Here is a 22,569-nt window from a genome sequence, read left to right on the forward strand (position 1 = left end):
TACCGGTAATGACACGCATCCGTTTTATTTTGACTGCGTTTACGGGGAAACTCGTTGAGACGGACACTGGCTTATTTTTTCGTGCACATGTCTGTTCAAACACAAATAGATAAGAAAGAAAAGGGAATTCGGTGTTCACGAACTTCACGTGCTGTCTGCGACTGCGTGGCTCTGTGCGCCGACAGACCATCTACATTTGGATGTTAAACATAATATATATAGCCTGATACAGCAAAGACAACGTCGGCAGTATTGACGGCAAAATAGGCTACAGAATATTTCGTTCTGTAGGCCTATTGACAGGGGCAATATTTGAAAATCGATAATTAGGCCTATTTTTTAAATTACAATTATATATGCATTTGTCAAAACCGAGAGACTTTCAAGCATCAAAATGTAATTTATTAATATGTATTTGCGCCTTCTATTTTGTCTGAAAACTTCCAACACTCTTGCGTGTCGCGTGAAAAATAGGCGTCGTTTGCGGTTCTATTTCTAGCACGCGGTTTCGGCGCGGCTCGAGAAGTGTGTGTGTCACGCAGGCATTGTGCTCTAACACAAGCTCTAACCAGTTAACATGAGAGCCGACATAAAAACGGACACTCCACGCCACGCAGAGAGAAATGTGATGCAGTGGTGGCAGATCCAGAGTGAGACAGCTTGCGCACATAGGCTACTGCTTGTTTGGCGCGCAGTGTTCTGATTCGCTTATTTCCTATTTACTTGTTGGTGGACGCAATCCAGAATTACTGTTGGTTAAATTATAATCAGACCCTCTCAAACCACCCCCCCACTTAAAAAAAAACTCTTCGGATCTGCACGATTCACACAAGTCACCCAAACTGACGTGAAAAAAGCGGCAGGCGCCGAAAAGCGCGCTGTTTGCACCCCTGTTTATTGCTGACACCCCTCCCTTTTAACGTCTCTCCAGCGCCGGAAAGCTTTTTCAATATTAATGCGCATCCTAGCTCTTCTTCTTCAAATTATATTCCTCTGACCTTTTACTCTTTGGTTATATCTCAGCTATCTCCCTGTCTACAGTCTTTCTACAAATCTGATCGGCCCGATCCACTTTGTTTTTTCTCCTATTTACATGGCCAGGACTATGTACAAACACAATTCTTTTTCAGCATACATACTCAGAATAGATATCTAGCAAATATTCATGAAGTTGTTTGTTTAGGTGTTGATTTAAATTTTCAACAGCGTTTCTCATAAATCCCTTACTGCACCTTTAAAGAAAATTTAAGCCATGCAAAAATCATATTAAAACCTGTAATTACATGAAAATCATATAAAAAAAACTACACCATAATAATTAAAAAACTTGTGCATAATTTGAAAAAATAATGCTTAAATCTACTAAATTACAAATAGTTAAAACTACCAGTTCATAAGTCATTGTCATGAATTGTTGCTATAAAGAAGCGTGCGATAACAAAGAATTTACAAAAAAATTAAAGTATTTAATCATAAATCCAAGAAGGGAACATGCATGAGAATACCAGGGTACCTATAACTACAACCAAACATTAACAACATGGAACACAGAACTAAGGAAACTGAGAACTTAAATACACAGACAGAGTAATCTAGATAAAACAGAACAGGTGTCAAGGAGACTAATCATGCAAAACCCCAGAGACTAATTAGGGAACACAGGCAAACTAGGGGTGCGTATCCCAAAAGCATCGTTAGCCAACTATGGTCGCAAGTTCCTTTGAACTCTATTGGAAATGACAGAAATTGCGACCATAGTTGGCTTTGGGAAATGCACCCCTGAACAGGGAAAACAGAACACAGTAAAAATGAAACCAAAGCTGAATATACTCTTTACAGTGATATTATTTCTTCACACATTACACATATTTCATCCCAAGAGCTTTTCACTGACACTGCTATCAATAAAGTTGTTCTAAACTTTAGGAAAAAAAACTAATTAGGAGTAATTGTGGCAGTCATTTTGTATGTAAAAAAAAAGATATAAATAATTTTCAAACAAATTTTGAAATATTTTATATTTCACTTTTTGTTTGGACCATTTAAGTTATAAATACTAAGTACTTTTTATGGTGGATTTTCACATTTTAAGATTGGATTTGGGAAAATGCTAAAAACCATATCTATAAATAAAAGGCATTTGGAAAAAATTTCAAATATAAAGTGACCTTCATTAAAGTGATCATCTTGCAAAAAGATCAAAGTCTCTGAAAAGAAAAATCTGTCTCTTTGTTGGTAACAACGATTTACTGTGAGTCATCAGCGTAGACTCTTTTCAAGACTTTCAATCACTCATTTCTCCAATGTTCCTTTAGCCTAGAAATGTCACTGGCGAGAAAACTCTCTCACAGCAGTGATTTTTAACCTCTCTCCTAAACGAAGGGGCTGCATCTTCTATCCAGACTGCTACCTTGGAAAGACTAAGAATCATATAAATGTATGTAGGGAACAGCATATTACAGGGCTCAGTTTTATGGCAGGGCAACGGTGGAGAAATGTTTGCTACCTTTCGATTGGATCGAATCTGGACTAGCACATACAAATGTCCAACACCATCAGATAAGGACGCTAGGACAACTGACACCTCAAGCACAGGAAAGACAAGACTTCTCATTGGTCCACATGCAGTTTCTGCCCTAAAGGTTTATACCAACTGCCATAAAAACTTATTAGGATGCAAGAGTCATTCATTCATTCATTGGATGGATGCAAGAGCAGTGGCTGAAACGAAGGTATGCCACAATGATCCATCCAATCCATTCATAACTATGTTTGGAAATCTTAAAACAGATACAACCATGAACCTCCAATCTGTGAGGAAAGAGACATTATCAAACATACATTCAGAGTCTTAGTCGAGAGGGTAGCGATTACAACATGTCCCGAGTCTCCATAGCAGAGAGACAAAAGTGGATTGACTAAGTGTTAACAACATGGTTAAGCTCAGGAGAGCAGACCTTCATTTCAAGGTACCTTCGGCTGTGTGTTCCAGATTGTTAAGGGCCTTCTGCACCTACTTCAGGGCCTCATCTGCATGTTCCCGATTTTAGGACCCCTTTTGGTGCTGCAGGAGATCAGTATCCCACAGAGATTTGTGTCCTAGACTGTTGAAACAGATTCCATCTCCTTTCCCCAATGCATTGTAACCCAGCACAACTAGTGGAAGAAGTCAGTATGATTTTCTAATTTACATTAGAAGTAATATAACGGATGCTAGTTAATAACAAATAATGGTAACACTTTAAAATAAGTATACAGTAATAAAGTACTTACAAATTATTTAAAAATTATTAGTTTATAGTTTATTCATAGTTTATATATTGTCTCTACATTGTTAATATATTAACAGGCTATATACAAATAGTGAGTTCTCCATTCATTTTCACTGTAATTAACACAATTATTATTGTTTAATTAACTCGTAGTAAAGGAATTGTTCATTGGTTATTAGGAGTAAATAGTTCTTTTAAAAAATGCCATTAATTAAGAGCTTTAAACAAACGTTTATTGGACATTGATGGCATTCATATTCAGTGTTCCTTAAAATGTTTACAGATACATTAAGCACACACACATATTGGCATATGTGGTTTACAAGGACTCTCCATAGGCGTAATGTATAGTATATATATATTATATACATATTTTTAAGGAAAATTTAAAATACTAATTCAGTTAATGTCTAATAAAGGTTGGTTTAAATCACTTAATTATAATTACCTTTTCCCATTTTCTGTGACTTATTCTGAAGTGAGAACTATTTATGGTCAATAAGTTGTTAACAAAGCATAAAAACGAGCTAATTAAACAATAATAATTTGTTAACTACAGTGACAATGAATGAAGAACTCACTATTTGTAATATATTACCAATATAGAGACTACAATATATTAACTATTAATTAACTATAAACTAATGGTTTGCAAATGATTTGTAAGTACTTTTTACTCACAATATTATTTGGTGCCCATATAGACCAAATCCTTACATTTATGGTGCCCATTTTCTACATAAACCACTGCATGAATGAACAAAAAAATACAATGAAAACGGCAGAATCTTACTTGCATTCTCCTAGGCAATTCCTAAAGTGTTCAGTGTAGAAAATAAGTGCCTGAAACTCAGAGCTCCTCAAAGGAGATGTGATCTCCTTTTTCAGCCCTCTTTCATCATTGCAGAAACACTTTACATCCTCTAACACAGAGGCAGTAATTCCACTATATGGAATCGACATCGGTTTCCTTGTAGACTGTACCTGATGCACATTCTGCATTACACACTTCAAACCTAAACATATCTACATCATTGCAGATTTTAATGAATGTTAACTAGTGTATTCAACAGTTAATCTACAATAGAGCAATTTACAGTGGGATTCAAAATTTGCACTACCGGTATAAACTACCGGTATAAACAACATGTATTTTGCCTTTACAAATTATCATACCATAATAATAAATTGAGTGTTTTTATGTTTCTTTTTACAAAATCCTACAGCTTTCTGATTAATTTCTGAAACCCAGATTTTCACCAGTGACCTCAGAAAAGTGTAACACAAATAATATGGTATGTGAAACTTAAAGGATTATTTGTAAAGAAATGAACGATTCTAAAAAATAAATAAATATAAATTTATAGAACTTTGCACTAAGACATCCTTTGTTAAACATGTATGATAAAATACCCAAAATGCACTGCAATAAAAGGGTGTTGTGTGAGTCTGTTGAACTTAGTATTCTGTCAGACTTTTAATGAGTTTAATTAATCATTTCTGGTGAGATGTGGTTGAGACAGAATTATCAGATAAACAAGCGTGACCTAATGGCAGTACTACTCAATCAATGGGTCTGATTTGCCTCCTAATGAATTACCCACTGCATCCACTCAAAGCAGCGGTTCTGCATGTATAATGTAACCTCCAGTTGTAATATATGGATTCCATTGTCTATAAATAGTTTAATGTCTGAAATAACATAATTCTTTTCATAGTTCAATGAATTATACAAACATGCTATTAATTGTCAACTACTTGTACATTCTTGACAACATACCACTAAAATCCTGTTTGCTAGAGTTTTTGTTTTTGTTTTGGGGTTGTTTTTTTACGTTGTGACAAGGAAGTGCTCGTTTTAGAGTTACCATTTTCCCAAGCACACCCGTTTTCCTTGAGAAGTCTGATATCAAAGAAACTACTCCAGTGAGTGTGTGGGAGTACTGAACTGAAGTGCCTTTAACTTTTACAGCGATGTGACAGCCCATGACAGCGACTGACAAGATAACAAAAGACACTTTACACTTTTCCCCAGGAGTTACTACTGTTACTTAATGCCTTGAAGTTCATCAAAGGTTTTGATGATGATTTCAACTTACCCTCATGCTGATCAGAGAAGTGTCTGAAGTAATTTGGACAAGGAATAACCACGTGTTCCCCAACTTTGGCTGATGGCCAGCAAGCAATAATATCCCACATTCCGTTGCAGCCTGGCAAAAGAATAAAGTACAGCATTAACTCAGTATAACCCTGTTGTATAAAGGCAAAAAACACAATTAGGTTTTACGTTTATATCTTATATACATAAGTTTGTTTTGGTCCTTGAATCTGATTGGCTGAGACGCCTTCTAGAAGTGCTGATATTTCACCAGTATCAGCATGGGGACTGTTCACCGTTTGTATTACTACGCGTGTCTCTGTGCATTGACAGACAGCATTTCTCCCAGAAAGCGTTAATGGCGGAGAACAAAAGTCTCTGAGTAATGCAATTATGTAAGCCACGAAATAAACTTTTTACCCCAAAATTGTACCCAAATTACTCAAAAATCAAACATAGTTCACCATTTACGCAAGTTATCACGTCCGTCAAAAAGTGGTCCGTCTAAAATCATCAACATAACACATTCATGGGCATTAGTCACTTCACTGAATACTCGCCGGCTAAGAAAGAAATAATTATTATCTTTCGATACATCTGTTTACAAATTCCCGAATATCACGAATATCAAATTTGAATATCACGACATCAATGTCTGTCAAAAAATAACGTGCACAATACACGGTAGTATTTACGAGAAGCAGAGGTCCAGGGAGTACATGAATTTCCTGAAAAACCAACGGTACTAGATTTTTTTTACTATTTCATCACTTTCCGAGAAGTGGGAAAAAATGGCGGCCTGAGCGGCTTCAACATGCTGTCTGAGACGACAACATGCATAATAGGCGACATAATTTGTGTATAAATTTGTTCTTCACTTGCTGAAATTGAATTGGAATGATCAGGGAACTAAGTGCAATACTAAATGCAGAATAAACCATTTATTTAAAAGTAACTTCCCTAATCCCTCAGTTGGACACCTGTGAGCACAATAAACTGAGATATGGTATCAGCTTATTGCTTTACCCGTAATATTTTGAATATTTACGACGTTCCTCATGCCCCCAGAATGCATCCTTTTGATTCATGAGGCGAGGTGAGTTGGTTCGTGACTGTAAATGTGGAAAACTGACAGCTAGTTTATCTTATTCGTCCTCTCCAAGCTACAGCGGAATGTTCCAGAGCCAAGCGGCCTGTTTAAAAATCCACCTCATTCAGGCACTATATGGATGTGAAGGCGGGTCAGCACACAGATTGTAGACATATAAATTCAATCCTCTCAGGATTTCAGTTTAAATTGAAATCTGATAAACGTGTGAATCTATCCAAAGTAATATGGTTAAACACACTGACTAGATAACTTTGAAAGGAAAAAGTAGATGCTTTGACCACTAATACAAAAAAAATGTTAGCTCTATAGGTTTAGCTCAATTTCAAATACTGTTGTTGAATAGACCTCTTGTAAAAAAAAATCACAACCCCCCCCCCCCCCCCCCCCCCCATTCATTTATTCATTCATTAATTCATTCATTCTATCCCACCTTAAAATAACATTAAAATCGAGCATGTATTTCTAACAGGGCAAGCAAAATGCAGTAATAGTCAGTGTGCATATGATCATAGCATATGATTTGCATAGCAAATCGCGCTACATTACTGCCATTCTTGACAATGTACCTTTGTTAAAATGAGGATTTAGCACTTACTAGCATGAAGAACAAATAGCCAATACGTAGACACGGACTGTTCATAGAGATCAATTTAAGACTCAAACTCTCTTCCATACAAAAACATACCCAGTATGAGTTCTTGTGTTTAATGTTGATAATATATTATAGGAGCAAGAATCCAATTTTTCCCAAATGTCCACATGATTGCAAATGTGACATTAATTTTATACAACAGTTCAACAAACAAAAGGGTAATATTAAGTGATGTACATTTTAAACACAGTAATGTTTGCTCTGTAGCGTCTGGACCAATCAGACACACACAAATTATTCATTTATTTAATGAATAATCCAGCAAACTCACTCTCCCAACAAAGGTTTATGAAAATTCCCCCAAAACTAAAATCCCAAATGAAGGGTTAGCACACTGGCAGAACCCGGTTTCCTGTTACAGGATCATTAAGATCGATAAGACCTTTTACGACCCCAAAAAATTTGCAGAGGGCTGTGACGCTCACTTAATTCTTACTGAGGAAGAGAAATAAACCCTGTTAATCTGAGAAATGTGTAAACATGTATCTAATTTTCCCATCTAATGATTTTCCTTTTATGTGGTTTGGCCTTTGTATTCTTATAAACTTTTGGGATTAATGTTTCAGGCTTTGTTGCATACTATGGTTTACCAAAATCATATGTGTGGCATGTTTAGTCTCTATAAACTCCAATCTTCGTCCCCCATTTGTTAATTTACAATACATTTTGCTAACTTTGTGACGCATTAGTATTATAAGCATCTTAAAGATTCTTGTGTTAAACATCCAATCAAATTGATGAACAATGGGTCGTAAAGAACAATGGTTGAACAATGGGTCGTAAAGAAATTTGCCTCCAAAGGAAAACACTTCTTATTGGCTCACAGAAGGTGTGACATCTTCACGCTTTAAAAATCACTGATCACAAGATCAGCTCTCTCTTAGCTCTCTAGCTCTCTTAGTCCCTTTCTGAAATGCTGACGTGAAGATGATGCTGAACTAGAATTGTCTTTTGATCTGTCCTTGTCTTTCCATTCACCAACGATCCTCTGACTCCCACTGGTTCTCTCTCATCAAGACCACATCAGCAAAGATCAACTGGAACCTCAACAGATTGCATCAGGACAGTTTAATTCAAATGGGCGAGACATGCAAGTATCCAACTTAGTCTCATTATTTATTATAGTATACAGTTATTATTGATTATTAAAGGGATAGTTCACCCAAAAATGAAAATGCTGTCATCATTTACTCTTCCTCAAGTTGTTCCAAACCTGTATGACTTTCTTTCTTCTGCTGAACACAAAAGAAGATATTTTAAAGAAGGTTGGTAATTAAACAGTTGCTGGTCCCCATTGACTTCCATAGTATTTTTTTTCCTACTATGGAAGTCAATGGGGTCCATCAGTCGTTTGGTTACCGACTTTCTTCAAAATATCTTCTTTTGTGTTCAGCAGAAGAAAGAAAGTCATACAGGTTTGGAACAACTTGAGGAAGAGTAAATGATGACAGCATTTTCATTTTTGGGTAAACTAAAGCTTTAATATTTCGTAGAGCTAATTTGCTCAATGATTCAATGACTCATTCATAAATATAGCCACTTGCTTCGTTACTGGATGAATTAATGAATGAATGAATGAATGAATGAATAAATGAATGAATGAATGAATGAATGACTCACTCATTAAGACAGTGACTTACCACCAACTACTGAAGGTTTTAGTTTAATATTTAAAAGTATCAATTCATTATTACCATCATTACATATTTCTCTATTGACATGTTTTTTTATTTAAAACATTACTTATTTTAGAAGGTATTTGTAAAGTAAAAAAATGCACTGGAAAATCAATTTAAGGGGGCAAAAATTGTCCCTTAATGGAAAAGGCCTCAGGGGGTACGACACACTAAAACGTTTGGGAACCGCTAACCTATAGGATGTGACTAATATACAACCCAACAGAAGAATCATCACACTTAATGTCTTCCAAAAGACGGCTGCCAATAGCACTATAGCTCATCTATTAGTGTGTTACAGTTATCTACAGATGGATCAACTCATAAACTCATTCAGGTGTAGATCTTGTACCAGTTTACAGTATGTCTCTTTGCTTTGCAAATAAGCGGTTACTGAATGACACCTACTATGAATTCCAGTTTTCCAGAGATCACAATGTACAAGCTTTAGATGAACTTCTGATGCAAATCAATAGTATTTTTTGTACCATGTCAAGTACACCTGCATTACACCAAATTAATTCATGTCAATGTATCTTTCATGTTATTCAAAACTGCACATCTATATCTGAGAATCCATATCTAACCACAATAATAACTACCAAAAGTCACCGCAGACCTTTAAAGATTTACATGGATTGTTTAGAAATTCCCTCTAGATTCATTAGCTACCAAGCTGATCATCCTTGAACCTAAAGAACCCAATCAATCAATCAATTAGCTGGTAATGCTGAAATGCTCTTTATCTAAGAAAAAAATATAAATCTCCAACCCTCAAGTCTATTTTAGAACAATGCACAATACACACTACAGGGCTTTCACTTCAAACAGTTACATGAAATGCTTTTGAGCACAACAGATCCTTTCATTCATTCCACTTTCTATCCATGATGGGGGTCTGACTTTTCTTCCACTTCAAAAAAAATTGTCTTTCATGCCTGATTGCCAGTTCATCTCGTCAACCTAAAAAATGAGTCAGTGGAGGATAAGCCACTTCGTACCTCAAAGGAGCTTCTGTATAATTGTAATTGTCTATGTGCGAAGAACTGGTCCCGGACCTTTTGCTGAAATACTGAACCAGTATTTTGTCAGAACGCTGGTGGTATGATGCATCTCATTGATGAGGATGTTGGTAATCAGCCTTTGACAACAGTTCATTTTTTGACTTTTCAGACTTTACTTCTACTGGATGAAGCATTTTGCATTATTGTTTTTATTTATTTATTTTCCATAATAAATCCGCTTGTAAATGTATTAAAGAGTTTAATTATATAGACCTTATTTGTCAGAGAAACAAGTGCGCAGCCATCTTTAGAATTTTGTGTTTGAACTTCCGTTTTTGCGATTGCTCTGTATATTTCTATGGCATCACTGTCGAAGAGTAATTAGCTGGTGAAGTCGATTTACTTATTGTAGAGTTAGCGTGAGTTATCACGAGCATTGTAATGTTTGAAACGGATGTCATAACCAAATGTCAGGAAGATTTTAAAATTATTCACAAATCCATAAGATCTTACTGTCATGCTGTGGAAATGCAAACCGGTAGACAGAACACAACAAGCGCAGTGCTGAAAAGGGGCAGGGCTACATAATGGTCAATAGGACCAGTACAAAAACAAGCATCGCACAACAAGCTAATTAGCATCTCAGTTTCCTTAAAAGGCTTAAAAGAATGTATGTGTATATATATATATATATATATATATATATATATACTATTTATTATTTACTTTTTTGTTATATTTTCCAATTAAATTCTAAATATCAGTTCTAAACTGTAAAATATTAACTTAATTAATAGGCTTAAATTAAAAAAGTAAGTTACCTGGTTGCCTTAAAATTTGAGTTCACTGAAATTAAAATTTTCAGTTAATACAAAGAAGGAGATTGGTTCAATAAACAGAACCTTTACATTTTATGTTCTCTGAACCACATTAATTATCTAAGTTGATTTGACAAAAGATAAAAAGTTGTGATAACAAATCATGAAAATATTTTTTTTTACAGAATAGATTGTAAATTATTTTCTGTTTTTGTTCTATTTCAGCACCAAACATTATATCTCTGTGATTTCCTGTTACATCTATTTTCCCTCATCAATTGTTTATTGACTGTGAAAATGGCAAAAAAGCGACATTATACTGTAAATATCACCTGATGTGACGTTTCCTGCTGTTTTATTCTCGCACCTCGCTCTTGCCAGCGTAATCTCATTTACCACGTCACACATCTGAACAGCACAAACCTGCAAAAGAGACAGTGAGAGAGAGAGAGAGAGAGAGAGAGCATTTCAGTTGTTTAACCACATCACAGCCTTCAAAGTAATTCAGTGATTCACCACAACATTCTTCTCAGGATAGTCTATTACTTTAAGGTGTCAGCTTTCATCTTGTAAGGCTTTCATTTCATATGCATATTTATGGATTGCTGTGAAGTCTCATGGGGGCTTATTGTGGCTAAATATTTACAGCAAATGCCAACTAGGAATTAGATTCCACTGCTTGAAAAATCCACAATCTTAAAAACTCCTTTTTTGTCATTACACCATACAGTTTGCCATACATCATTCCTACTGACAAAATGACAGACCGTTGCTCGCCTGTACGCTAGCGGCACACAGACAAAAGAGCGCCGTTGCACTGTGGAGATGATATCATGCCTGTAAGGGAGAAAAGGCGTGTGGGGCCAGTGAGTAATCGTCAGACTGCTCACTGATGTCCACTGCTGATGACAAATTCATGCTGACAGTCAGTGGCAGACAGCCTGCGGTCAATAAGAACGTGAAAGTCCAACGAACAGCTTGAGAAGGTCAATGAAGACATGGTGCCGCGGAAGAGGGGTGTAATGGACAGGGAGGACTGAATCCCAATAGTGATAATATAATCGTATGTGTGTGGGTGTTTGTGATGCTTTGCGTATCGTCTTGAGTTAGCATCTATGTGTGCTTCTGTTTTGGTATTATGTGTGTGTGGGCCTGCATTTGAGTGTGTGTGTATGGTGGGTACAGGTGTGTCTGTGCATTTCAATGTGAGAGTGGGCATAGTCTAGAGATCCATGATCTAGAACAAGATAAGGTTACTGGGAAATGAAAAAAGTTAGATTTTAAGTACTTCTGCTGGGTCCAGTACTTGCTGAGCAACTGGCAGTGACATGAATGGAAATGCTAACCATATATTCTCAATGTATTATAGACCTCTTTGGGCTAAATCACACTTAACCAAGGACATAAGCATTGAAAACATTTACAATATAAATCTTATCCAATGCCTTTATAAACAATTGATGGTTGGGAAAAGGTGCAGGTACGATTTTTTTTTTTTTTTTTTGAAAGAAGTCTCTTATGCTCACCAAGGACAAAAATACAGTAAAACAGTAATATTGTGAAATATTATTACCATTCTACTATAATATGCTTTAAAATGTATTCTTGTGATGGCAAAGCTAAATTTTCAGCATCATTACTCCAGTCTTCAGTGTTACATGATCTTCCAGAAATCATTCTAATATGCTGATTTGGTGCTTAAGTAACATTTCTTATTATTATTAATGTTGAAAGCAGTTGTGCTGCTTAATAAATGCCTCTACTGTCACTTCTAATCAATTAAAGGTATCCATGCTGAATAAAAGTATTATTTTCTTTCTGTATAACAGAATTCTGTACAAGTATACAATTCTTTTTAAATGTCATGAAAAATGTCACTGCTGTCATTTTCACCATATCTTAAATGATTTATTGTATTTTACAGCAATCAGTTACAGAAATGACAGTGATGGAAATTACATTTTTGGAATAAATGGGCCAGATCCTTCATCTTGCAGAAGCAAATTTCATTATTTACGGTATGTATCCTAAATACACAAACAAATAAAAGATTCTGTAGGACAGTCGTAACAAATAAATTTCACGCAATAAATATTGTAACTAAATCAATCAATTATATAATTATAAAAAATACATATTGTAGCCTATATTTCACACATTTTTTTTCTAATATTTTCATATTTGTGTAATTTATTTTCATAGTTTACAAGGGTTTTCATAGCCTGGGTCAGTGACAAGGATAAAACAAAACAAAAAAATCTATACATAAAAGGCATTTGAAAAGTAGCAAAAGTAAATGAAGTCATGGTGAAAGTCCAACAAAAATCTTTAAGAAAAAAAACTGAAAAGAAAGGGAAAAAACAAAAGAGTCGAGTCTTTAAGCTCATGGGTTCTCATCTTTGGCCCTCGAGATCCAGTTTCGCTCCAACCCTAATGAAAAACCTGATCAAGCCAATATAGATCTTCAGGATTAGAAAGTTACAGGCAGGTGAGTACAAGGCTGGAGTTAAAATCTGAAGGAAAGTGAACCTTGAAGGACAGAGTTGAGAGCTCAACTGACCATACTACAAACAGAAAAAGTGAAAATCATCGAGAAGCACACAGCTGTTTCAAAATATCTTGAAGAGGAGCCCTGTAATGAAGTTTACCTGCTCTATGACACTGCCAATAACATCTAAATGATGGATCTGTATTTCAAGATAAATATTTAGAAGGAGAGCAGCAGAAATGATGCTGAAAATATAGGTGCTATTTTTGCTGGGTTTCAGCTGTCACTCTCCGGTACTTTGGTGCATGGATAATAGGGTCAGCTCAGTGAGAGGCTGCTTCACTGCCAACATCAGCCATGCGTGCACCTATAATCCCCACCAGCAGAAGATTCCATCATACTTTTTATTGCATCATCTGACCTTGTGTAGCTCTTAAGACACTGTAAAAGTAGAAGTGGAAGGGAAGAGTACACAAAAAAACAACACTGAAAATGCAGCTATCTTCAGTTAATAATGGCCTTCTCAGTCTGAAGTATAAAAGGTTGTATCCTGTGTGCTAAGGTTGGTAACATCATTTGCTTCATGGAAACAAATAATAAACTGCAGGTTTGCATTAGAGAAGTTTCTATGGAGCCGATTATTTGCTTCTCCATAAAACTGAGGACAAAGGAGCCATTTAGAGGTTGTTTACAGTGATTTGCCTAAATTACAATAACAGTGTGCTATTCGTCTGATAATAAATCTCCCAGATTCCCTCAAATATTTCCTCTCAGAGTTACATCAGATAACGGATGAGCATTCTTCCTTATGCGTTGGCGCATTCATCAGGTGCAGGGTCCATTGCGTGTGAAAGCGACCCAATAAAGCAGAGGGTCAGGCATTGGGCCGATCTCTGATGCATTCCTGGCGAACCACACACACTGTTTATGCTCAAATTATTTGCGAGAGTTCAACTATGTAAGTGGATTCCCTGCTGGAAAATCCAGCTTAGGCTGGATTGCTGTGTTTTGGAACATGATAGCAGGTCTAAGCTGGTTATTAGCTGGTCCATGCCTTGTGTTTTTACACATCTTTTTTTCCTCAAACAGCTCATTTCCAAAAATATCAGCACATAATCCATCTCTCACTGAATAAGTCTAGGATCCTGCTAAAAAAAATACACTTTAAAGTTAAACCATGCTGGTTAAAGATGATCTAGCTGGTCTGCCAGCCTGGCCAAACAAGCGTTCAGCTATAGTTTTTTCGGCCAGAGACCAAAAGCCCTGTAAAACCAGCAAACAAAACCATCTTTGGAGACCAGAAAACCACGATGAGTAGTTAAAAGAGTATATTCTTCCTTTAAACAGTCTTTATGGGCAGTATTGATCTATTTGCTTAATGCCAGCCTTCCTTTTCAGTGGCATTTGAGAGAAAGAGACAGAAGGCCAGGGGATTGTCCCCTAAACAATGACCATGCAATGACTCAGACCAAGACCTTGGCAACAGTACATCAACCACAGAGCTTCTCAATGACACGCCAAATGAGAAGCTCACCAGAAAAATAGTGTTGCATTATATGAGATCAGATTGTCTTATCGCTCAAACAATTTGCATGGTTCACATGTTCCAAGGGGTCCAAAAGTCAATAGTTTGATATGTGACCTGTAGTACAGAATCGTAAATATTTATTCTTCTTCCTTATATTCTCCAAATATAAAATTCCTTTAATGGTCTCAGGTCTGTCTATATGCATTAAATCCCTGCAAATAAAATAGTTTATTCATTTACAAAGTAAAGTTAACAAGATACTTAAAGGGGTGGTATAATGCCCTTTTCACAAGATGTCAAATAAGTCTTTGATGTCCCCATCAAAGTGTGTATGTGAAGTTTTAGCTCAAAATACCCAACAGATATTTTTATATAGCATGTTAAAATTGTCACTTTTTGAGGGTGAGCCAAAACACACAGTTTTTGTGTCTGTCCCTTTAAATGCAAATGAGCTGCTGCTCCCAGCACAGAGGGCGGAGCTTCAAGAGCTTCCAAGAGCAGTGGAATCTAATTCAAGAGCTTGTGTCCTTTTACCTCACACAGACATGCACTGAAAATCTCAAAAACGTTTAGCCTTTTATGTTCAAACCGGAGTCAGACAATGATGGAGAGACTCAAGAAGAAGTGACAACGTAGAATGCAACAGGACATTTCTGAATGGTTAGTTGATGAATTTATGTAGTTATCTTCTAGTCACTGATTAGCATATTCTGTCATGATGATCTATAAATCGTGTTCCCGGGGGAGGGGTTTATGTAAATTCTAGAGTTAGTGATGTCATTAAACCGGGAGGAATGTCTTGTAGTAAATATCTCCCTTTGCTTTGAACTTTGAGCGTTGTAACTTTGCAGATGTTGTTTATGCTAAAACAGCAACATTACACACTAACTAAAGTTAAAAAAGTGAAATCATAATCAACCACCCCTTTAATGTAGGAAATGTACATACTGTTTACTGTATGTCAGGATGATCTGGTTAATATTTGTATGAAGTATGAAGTTTGATTTGTGACCTATAGTACTAATCTTTTTATAAGAAATATTAGAAAGATTTAATATAAGAAATTGCATGCTGTTTTAATGGAAAATATGTATGTTTACAATTAAAAAAGTTTTTATTTAATATTTTTTTTATTGTTCTGATTATGTAATCACTAATCAGTCATCATTACATTAGTTTAAGCAATTAAAAAAGTTTATTCCTTGATTCTGATTGTTCAAACGTGGCATTCTGCGGTTTAATATAATGATAACTAAACAGCATAACTGACCAATTTTCATCATAGCTGTGTAGTTTCATGCCTCTCGTATCATTCTGTCATCATTTATTTCTTATCACATAATAAAATAATTAATCTCATATTAACATTTTATGCCCATTTCTTAATTTATCTAGAAAGTACATGAAAAATAAGCAAGATAAAAGATCAGCAGGTCATTATTTCAAAATAACCCCCTTCAGGCTGGTACAAGACCTGATCAGTTTATTTCAGCTGGATGCACGTTATCCCTTACATATTAACGGTTTAGTTTGTCGTATCAACATAATACGATCCAGCTCAAATCCGCAACTAATACCACTAAACACTGCATGCAGGGTTGTTACACACACACACACACACACATAGCTGAGCTGAATAATGAAGTCCTGGGCCTCAGATGACTTATCAGAACATCTGCTGACCTCTGAGATGAACCTGCTACACTCGTTCCTGAGCCAGTTAATAATGCCGCTCTGCTCAAGCCTGTTAGTGTAAATGCAGACAGCAGCAGATTTTGCACAGAGTGAGGAAGTAACAAACAGCAACTTGGCAAGCAGATGTTCTGTAAAACCGTCTATTGTAGTGTTACAGAGCTGGCTGAGGAACACAGATTCTTTTACAACTTAAAGGTGATGTGTGTAATTGTTTTGAATATACTGTCTGGATTGATGCTTCACTTTTGGTGAGCTCAAACAGGCCATATGCCATCCATATGGTTGATCTGCAGTATTTATAAACTCCAGTTTTATGCATTCAATGACAATTCGGTTTATCACTTTGCTTACGGCATAGAAGCCACGGCACACTGTGTTATTTCAAAATCATGACTATTTGGGAATACTTAACAGTATTTTGGCAGTTGTAATGTGCTGCCAGTGAACTATTTATTTTTATCACCATGACTGCAGTTGATGAGAACAGAAGTATCAGGTAACATTGGGACATGCACTTTTGTTTCATTGCCTTTCAAGCTAAGTGCAGTTGGACAGTTGTCATGGCATGTAATTTTACTGTCCAATCTCTTCTCTTATATTTTCTACATTTAGATGAACACTGATTTTGTCAACAGCGTGGTGGTCATACATTTGATCGAAATGTGTTTTAATTTTTGAGCAATATCAAGTATAAGTGGTAACTGGCCTAGTACAGTGGTACAGTTTTTCTCAATCAATTTGACATATTTCTCCAAACTCAGGTCCCTGCTCTCAAAACAATGAACACAGCCAAATAAAAACACTCTTACCTTAGCCAAACAGTTCAACTTTACTGCAAAATAAAGAGCTGTATTTTTTGCATGCAATGCATTTATTACTATCATCAAAACTACAGGGGTGTTCTCTACTGATTTTATAACATATTCAGCAACACACAAAAACACTAATGAAAATACGGTTATTGTTAAGTTATTCAATGAGGAGTTTTGTTATATACGTTTCAAAAAAAATTTGAATGTTGAATCCATGGTACTTCTGCCATAACATCTCCACAGGTCTCTTCCATTGTGGTTGGTGGCACTGTTTAACAATGACATGCTCTTATTCCATTGAAAACAAACTTGGTCATCCTGAGTCTGAGGCTGTCTCAAAACTCAAATGTACATCAGCAGTCATAATACAGTTCATAAATACTCAATACTCAAAAATATAGAAGTTGAATGCCATAGTAACACTCTGGTTCTGTTTCCTAGCTTCGTTCAAGAAGAGCCCACGAGTTATTATTACATGGTCACTTAGGGTGATTCCACTTTCATTTGAAAGTCTTCACTCCTCTTTTATCCTGCTGTCCCCTTTCTTTCTGTTCATGTCTTATTACAATTTCTCCTCTTATTCTTTCCACTACATCAACACCTCCGATTTTCCCATCTCTTCTCCTTCACCTTTATCCCTATAGTATACTCTTCATATGCCCTCTCCTTCTCTTAATCCCCCATCTCCTCTCCCCTCACCTCTTTCTACTTGATCCACTCTTTCTCTTTCTCTCATTACACCCATTCCTTAACTCTCTCTTTTTTGTATAACAATGTTTGTTACTTTTGTTACAAAATAGATGTAATAGTTAATGCAACTGTGATAACTGTGTAAACAATTAGAAAAAAATAGTTTTGTTTGTTGTGTTTGGAAAAATGGTAAATAATTTTTTTGTGAAATCAATTAAAAGAGCTGCAAATGTTTTTACTGATATATTCACATTTTAGTTGGCCGTGTGAACTGTTGTGAACACATTTGAGAATTTTGTACACAATGTTTTGAGAAGATTGTGCATATGATTTGTAGTCTGTATAAAATGAATGAAAATGTACAATCTGTTTAGGACAATTACAAAGTCTTCAGATCACTGTGTTAATTTGAGAGCAGTAATCTTAGTTTGGAGAAATGTGTCAAATCCTTTGAGGAAAAACTGTTAAATATTGTGTGTATATAGAAACTACATGAAATATTATAAAAAAAAATAATTTGTTGTCAAGATCATTTAAAACTTTTTGGCAAAGCATTCTCAGTAGCCATTTAACAAATTGCAAAAAATGAGGTGTCAAATATTCCCAAAAGTCAAATATGAAGGGTCTTCTTACCTACAATTCATTTTACAGTCTCTATTAGTCAGAACATAATCCAGAGGAAACGGCTCCATAAATGTATGATTAACAATGAACAACAGATGAAAATCTGTAACTGTTTTATAACTTTAATAATAATAATAATAAATCTGCATCCACACCACTAGGTGTCAGTAAAAGTACATGACTGTAGTAATGATCAGTGCAACATAAACAAAAATTACACCTGTAAAGTATGCAACAGGTTTGGAAAATTCTTCTCATATATTGTTTTTCATATAAGACTACTTCCTCTTAGTTCTTATTAGTTTACAGGATGAACTTTTTCATTGTCCAGATCATTGTAATGAAGTAATGAAAAAGCTGTGATATTCTTTATGATAGTTTAAAAATCTTAAAGAAGCCTGAAATAGGGATGTCCCAGTCAGGTTTTTTTGTGCCTGGGGTATCTTTCTATCACAATGGAGTAATTCCAATACATGAAGACATTGGTAAATGTAAACATCTGTTACAATGGTAGATATTTTTAACAGACTATGTGGTCACAATTATGAATATGGGACTACTGATATAAACTTCTCGTATATTATGTGTACAGTAAACAGAAAGTAGCATAGCAATGCGTTATGGCAACAATGTCTCAGATAGTTTGACGGCAGATAAAAAATAAACAGCAAACAGCAAAAAAAAAGTCTTTTGAGTGATTCCTTACAAAAGTGTGCATCAAATATGCTAATCATAACATAAAATAATGGATAGGGTTTAGGATAGCCGATATCGATCAGTTAAAAAATCGTCCCGAAACCGATCCTTGAGATCATTATAGTTCATGTTTTTTCCTTTAATTTCTTAGATGATCTGCCATATGTACATTTTGTCTAAAACAGCACTTGGTTAACTGGAATGATCCTGATAAATCTCGTCAGATGATGTCACCATAACTCACAAGCCACAAGGGAAGCCAACAAGACCAACACAATGAATGCACAATGAACCAGCACAATGAAATCAACAGGTAGGCCTACAATCAATCACTGGTACACACACATCAGTGGATGAAACACTGATCAGCCCATCTTATAAGTGGTCACAGCACAAAAAAAATTTCAAAAGCCAACCTAAACCACTGCAGTTTTCCTAATTCTGCACACTCGCTGCATGCTGAGATTCCCTCTGTTAGGGTCTTCATGAGTTTAAACTCAAGCAAGTGCTGCTAGTGTGTCATGCAGGTTACTTTGCGGGTGTTCAGAGTGATTTAGGGTCTTATTATGTATTCTGTTGACCACAAAAATATTGTTGCTGTCAAGAAGATCAGAACTGTAGTATTTATGAGCAAAAAGGAGAAGAGGAAAAGCAATATAAACCTGAATAAACAGGAAATACATCTGTTGCACACTCACACTACTGCTGTAAGTGAAAACCCCAAGTTAATCACTCGGCAGACTATGCAGAGCAGAGTCATAAATGACCACCCCAGAGACAACCATAAACTTCCTGCAAACACATCTGCTCTGTGTCACACCAAGAATTTAGTTAAGAGAAGATTTTAGGGATTTTTCTGCCGCTCAATAAAACTGAGGACCCTCGTCCACTAAAACATGTCAGTTTTTGTTGTTATAAAACTTTTGTATAGGACTGAAGCATGACACCAATGTTCAGGGGAGTTTCCAGCAGCTGTTACAGTTTTTCTCCATTGTTTGGCTCATTTCTTGAAACAGAAATTACATTCTCAAAACTCTAAGATCATTTGGCAAAACAGTCTTACAGTTCAGCACAACACTATAGCTAACTTGCAAAAGCTCATATCTCTCCCAAAACTGTTCACTCATGCTTCAAAACTAAATTTGTTTCCCATATAAAGAGTCAGTGCCACGAAAATGGCAAAGATCCTTCTCAATTGCTTTGGCTCATTTCTTGAAACAGACCGGACGTTCTCAACACTCTTGGTGCTTTTGCCAAAATAACGTGGATGGTTCGGCACAACACCATGGTTCACCTGCAAAAGCTCATACCTCTCCCAAAACAGTTCACTCATGTGTCAAAGCTAAATTTCCTTCTCATTTAAACAGTCAGTGCCCCCAAAATGCTTTGTCCCTTTGGCATTGTGTAAGCACTGCAAGTTAAAATGTTTAGATGTTTTGTCACTATGGCAGAGGACCATTGAAATATCCCTCATGTCCACCTTTCAGTCTTAGCCCAGTCCTTCATTGACAATGGTTACTGTACTGTTTTCTGTCTAGCTAACAGAATACAATTGTGTATAAAACTGAAAAAAAGAAATAGGATTTTAGGGTAAGAGTAGCCTCCAAGGTTTGACATCACACATTGCACTCATACTGCCAAGGAAATTGTAACCATTATCATTCACACACATAAAGTAACTTCCATACATCAGAGTAAAAAGAAAATGTATACAGCATAATATACTGTAATATAAACACACAAACAAAAAACAGAGTTTCACAACTAACAGTTCTTCACTGGTCGCTGTCCTCACCCTCCTGGCCATCCACACGCTGCTGTCTGTCTGGCCACAGATTCTCGTCCACATCACAGCGTATATTCTCCCTTGCGATGCAACGAGGGAAGAAACAGTGTGCATGTCACAACCATCCCCTACACTGATCTCCTGTAATATCCTCACACGCAGCGTCCATTGCATGGAGCAGGGACCTCTGATCTTGAGCCCGATGCTCATACACTCTCCACCTCCAAGCGGAGAAATACTCTTCAATAGGATTGAGGAAAGGAGAGTAAGGTGGTAGGGACACCATGACCATCCTTGGATGAATAGTGAACCAGGCCCTGATGAGCGGGCCACGGTGGAAATTCACATTGTCCCATACAATGACATATTGTGGTAGGTGAGGCCCTACGAGACCTCTCTCATTTTCAGGGATCAAATCAAAATGAAGGCGGTCCAAGAAGATGAGGAGCTTCTGTGTATTGTATGGGCCAAGACTGGGGATGTGAGTGGCCACACCATTCTCAGATATGGCAGCACACATAGTTATATTGCCCCCTCGCTGGCCTGACATCCACCATGGCCTGGTGGCCAATAGGCCAATAATATTATATGGTATAATATATATATATATATATATATATATATATATATATATATACACACACACACACACACATATGGTATTCATGGTATTATGTTCTTGACTAATTTTGACAATTGAACAGACTATTGTGCATGTGATGACTTATACAATGAAATGACGCTGACACATTTTGGAGTGAACAACCATTAGACTGAGAATCAACAATCAGTTTAGATCAACAAGATCTATTCACTTGGAAATTGTGCTAAATATAGGCTACCTGTACTTAATCATTTGCAAAGATGTACTGAGACATTGAGACATGTACTTAGACATTTGCAATTTGATGAAATGAATGAGAAATTCAATTCTGTTGTGAACAATTGCCAAGTGGTTTGGAGGTTTGTCCATGTTGTTTTGAGAATGTCATTTCTGTTTCAAGAAATGAGCCAAACCAATGGAGAAAAACTGTAAAACGATTTCACACCAACAAAACCTTTATAGTCAAAGAAAATATGTCAACAAAGCAACCTAGATGAGACTGACTGGCAGAATCACATGAACAAATGAACAAAATGAACAAACAAACGAATGAATGAACAAATGAATGAACGGGTGACCAAACAAATGAATGAACGAGTGAACAAACAAATGAATGAACGAGTGAACAAACAAATGACGAATGAATGAATGAATGAATGAATGAATGAATGACGGTTGGATGGATAGATAGATAGATAGATAGATAGATAGATAGATAGATAGATAGATAGATAGATAGATAGATAGATAGATAGATAGAGACAGGGATGGATGGATGGATGGATGGATGGATGGATGGATGGATGGATGGATGGATAGTAAATAGATAGACAGACAGACAGACAGATAGATAGATAGATAGACAGACAGACAGCCAGATAGATAGATAGATAGATAGATAGATAGATAGATAGATAGATAGATAGATAGATAGATAGATAGATAGATAGATAGATAGATAGATAGATAGATAGATAGATATTTGAGCAATCAATCAATTACAATTTACAAACCT

At 36.1% G+C, this 22,569-nt stretch overlaps 1 protein-coding gene across 1 annotated transcript in view; it reads right to left on the reverse strand.

Annotated features, from left to right (window-relative positions):
• Positions 1-22,569, reverse strand: part of vipr1b (vasoactive intestinal peptide receptor 1b) — a 64,493-nt gene that overhangs the window by 38,210 nt on the left and 3,714 nt on the right. The window contains exons 2-3 of the mRNA XM_084102535.1: positions 10,964-11,054; positions 5,372-5,482 (exon numbers count right to left, since the gene is read on the reverse strand). Of these exons, the coding sequence (XP_083958661.1) occupies positions 5,372-5,482; positions 10,964-11,054 (202 nt within the window). The remainder of the gene's footprint in view (positions 1-5,371; positions 5,483-10,963; positions 11,055-22,569) is intronic.

Source organism: Abramis brama (genome assembly GCF_963993115.1).
Source record: "Abramis brama genome assembly, chromosome: 24".
NCBI classification, from domain to species: Eukaryota; Metazoa; Chordata; class Actinopteri; order Cypriniformes; family Leuciscidae; genus Abramis; species Abramis brama.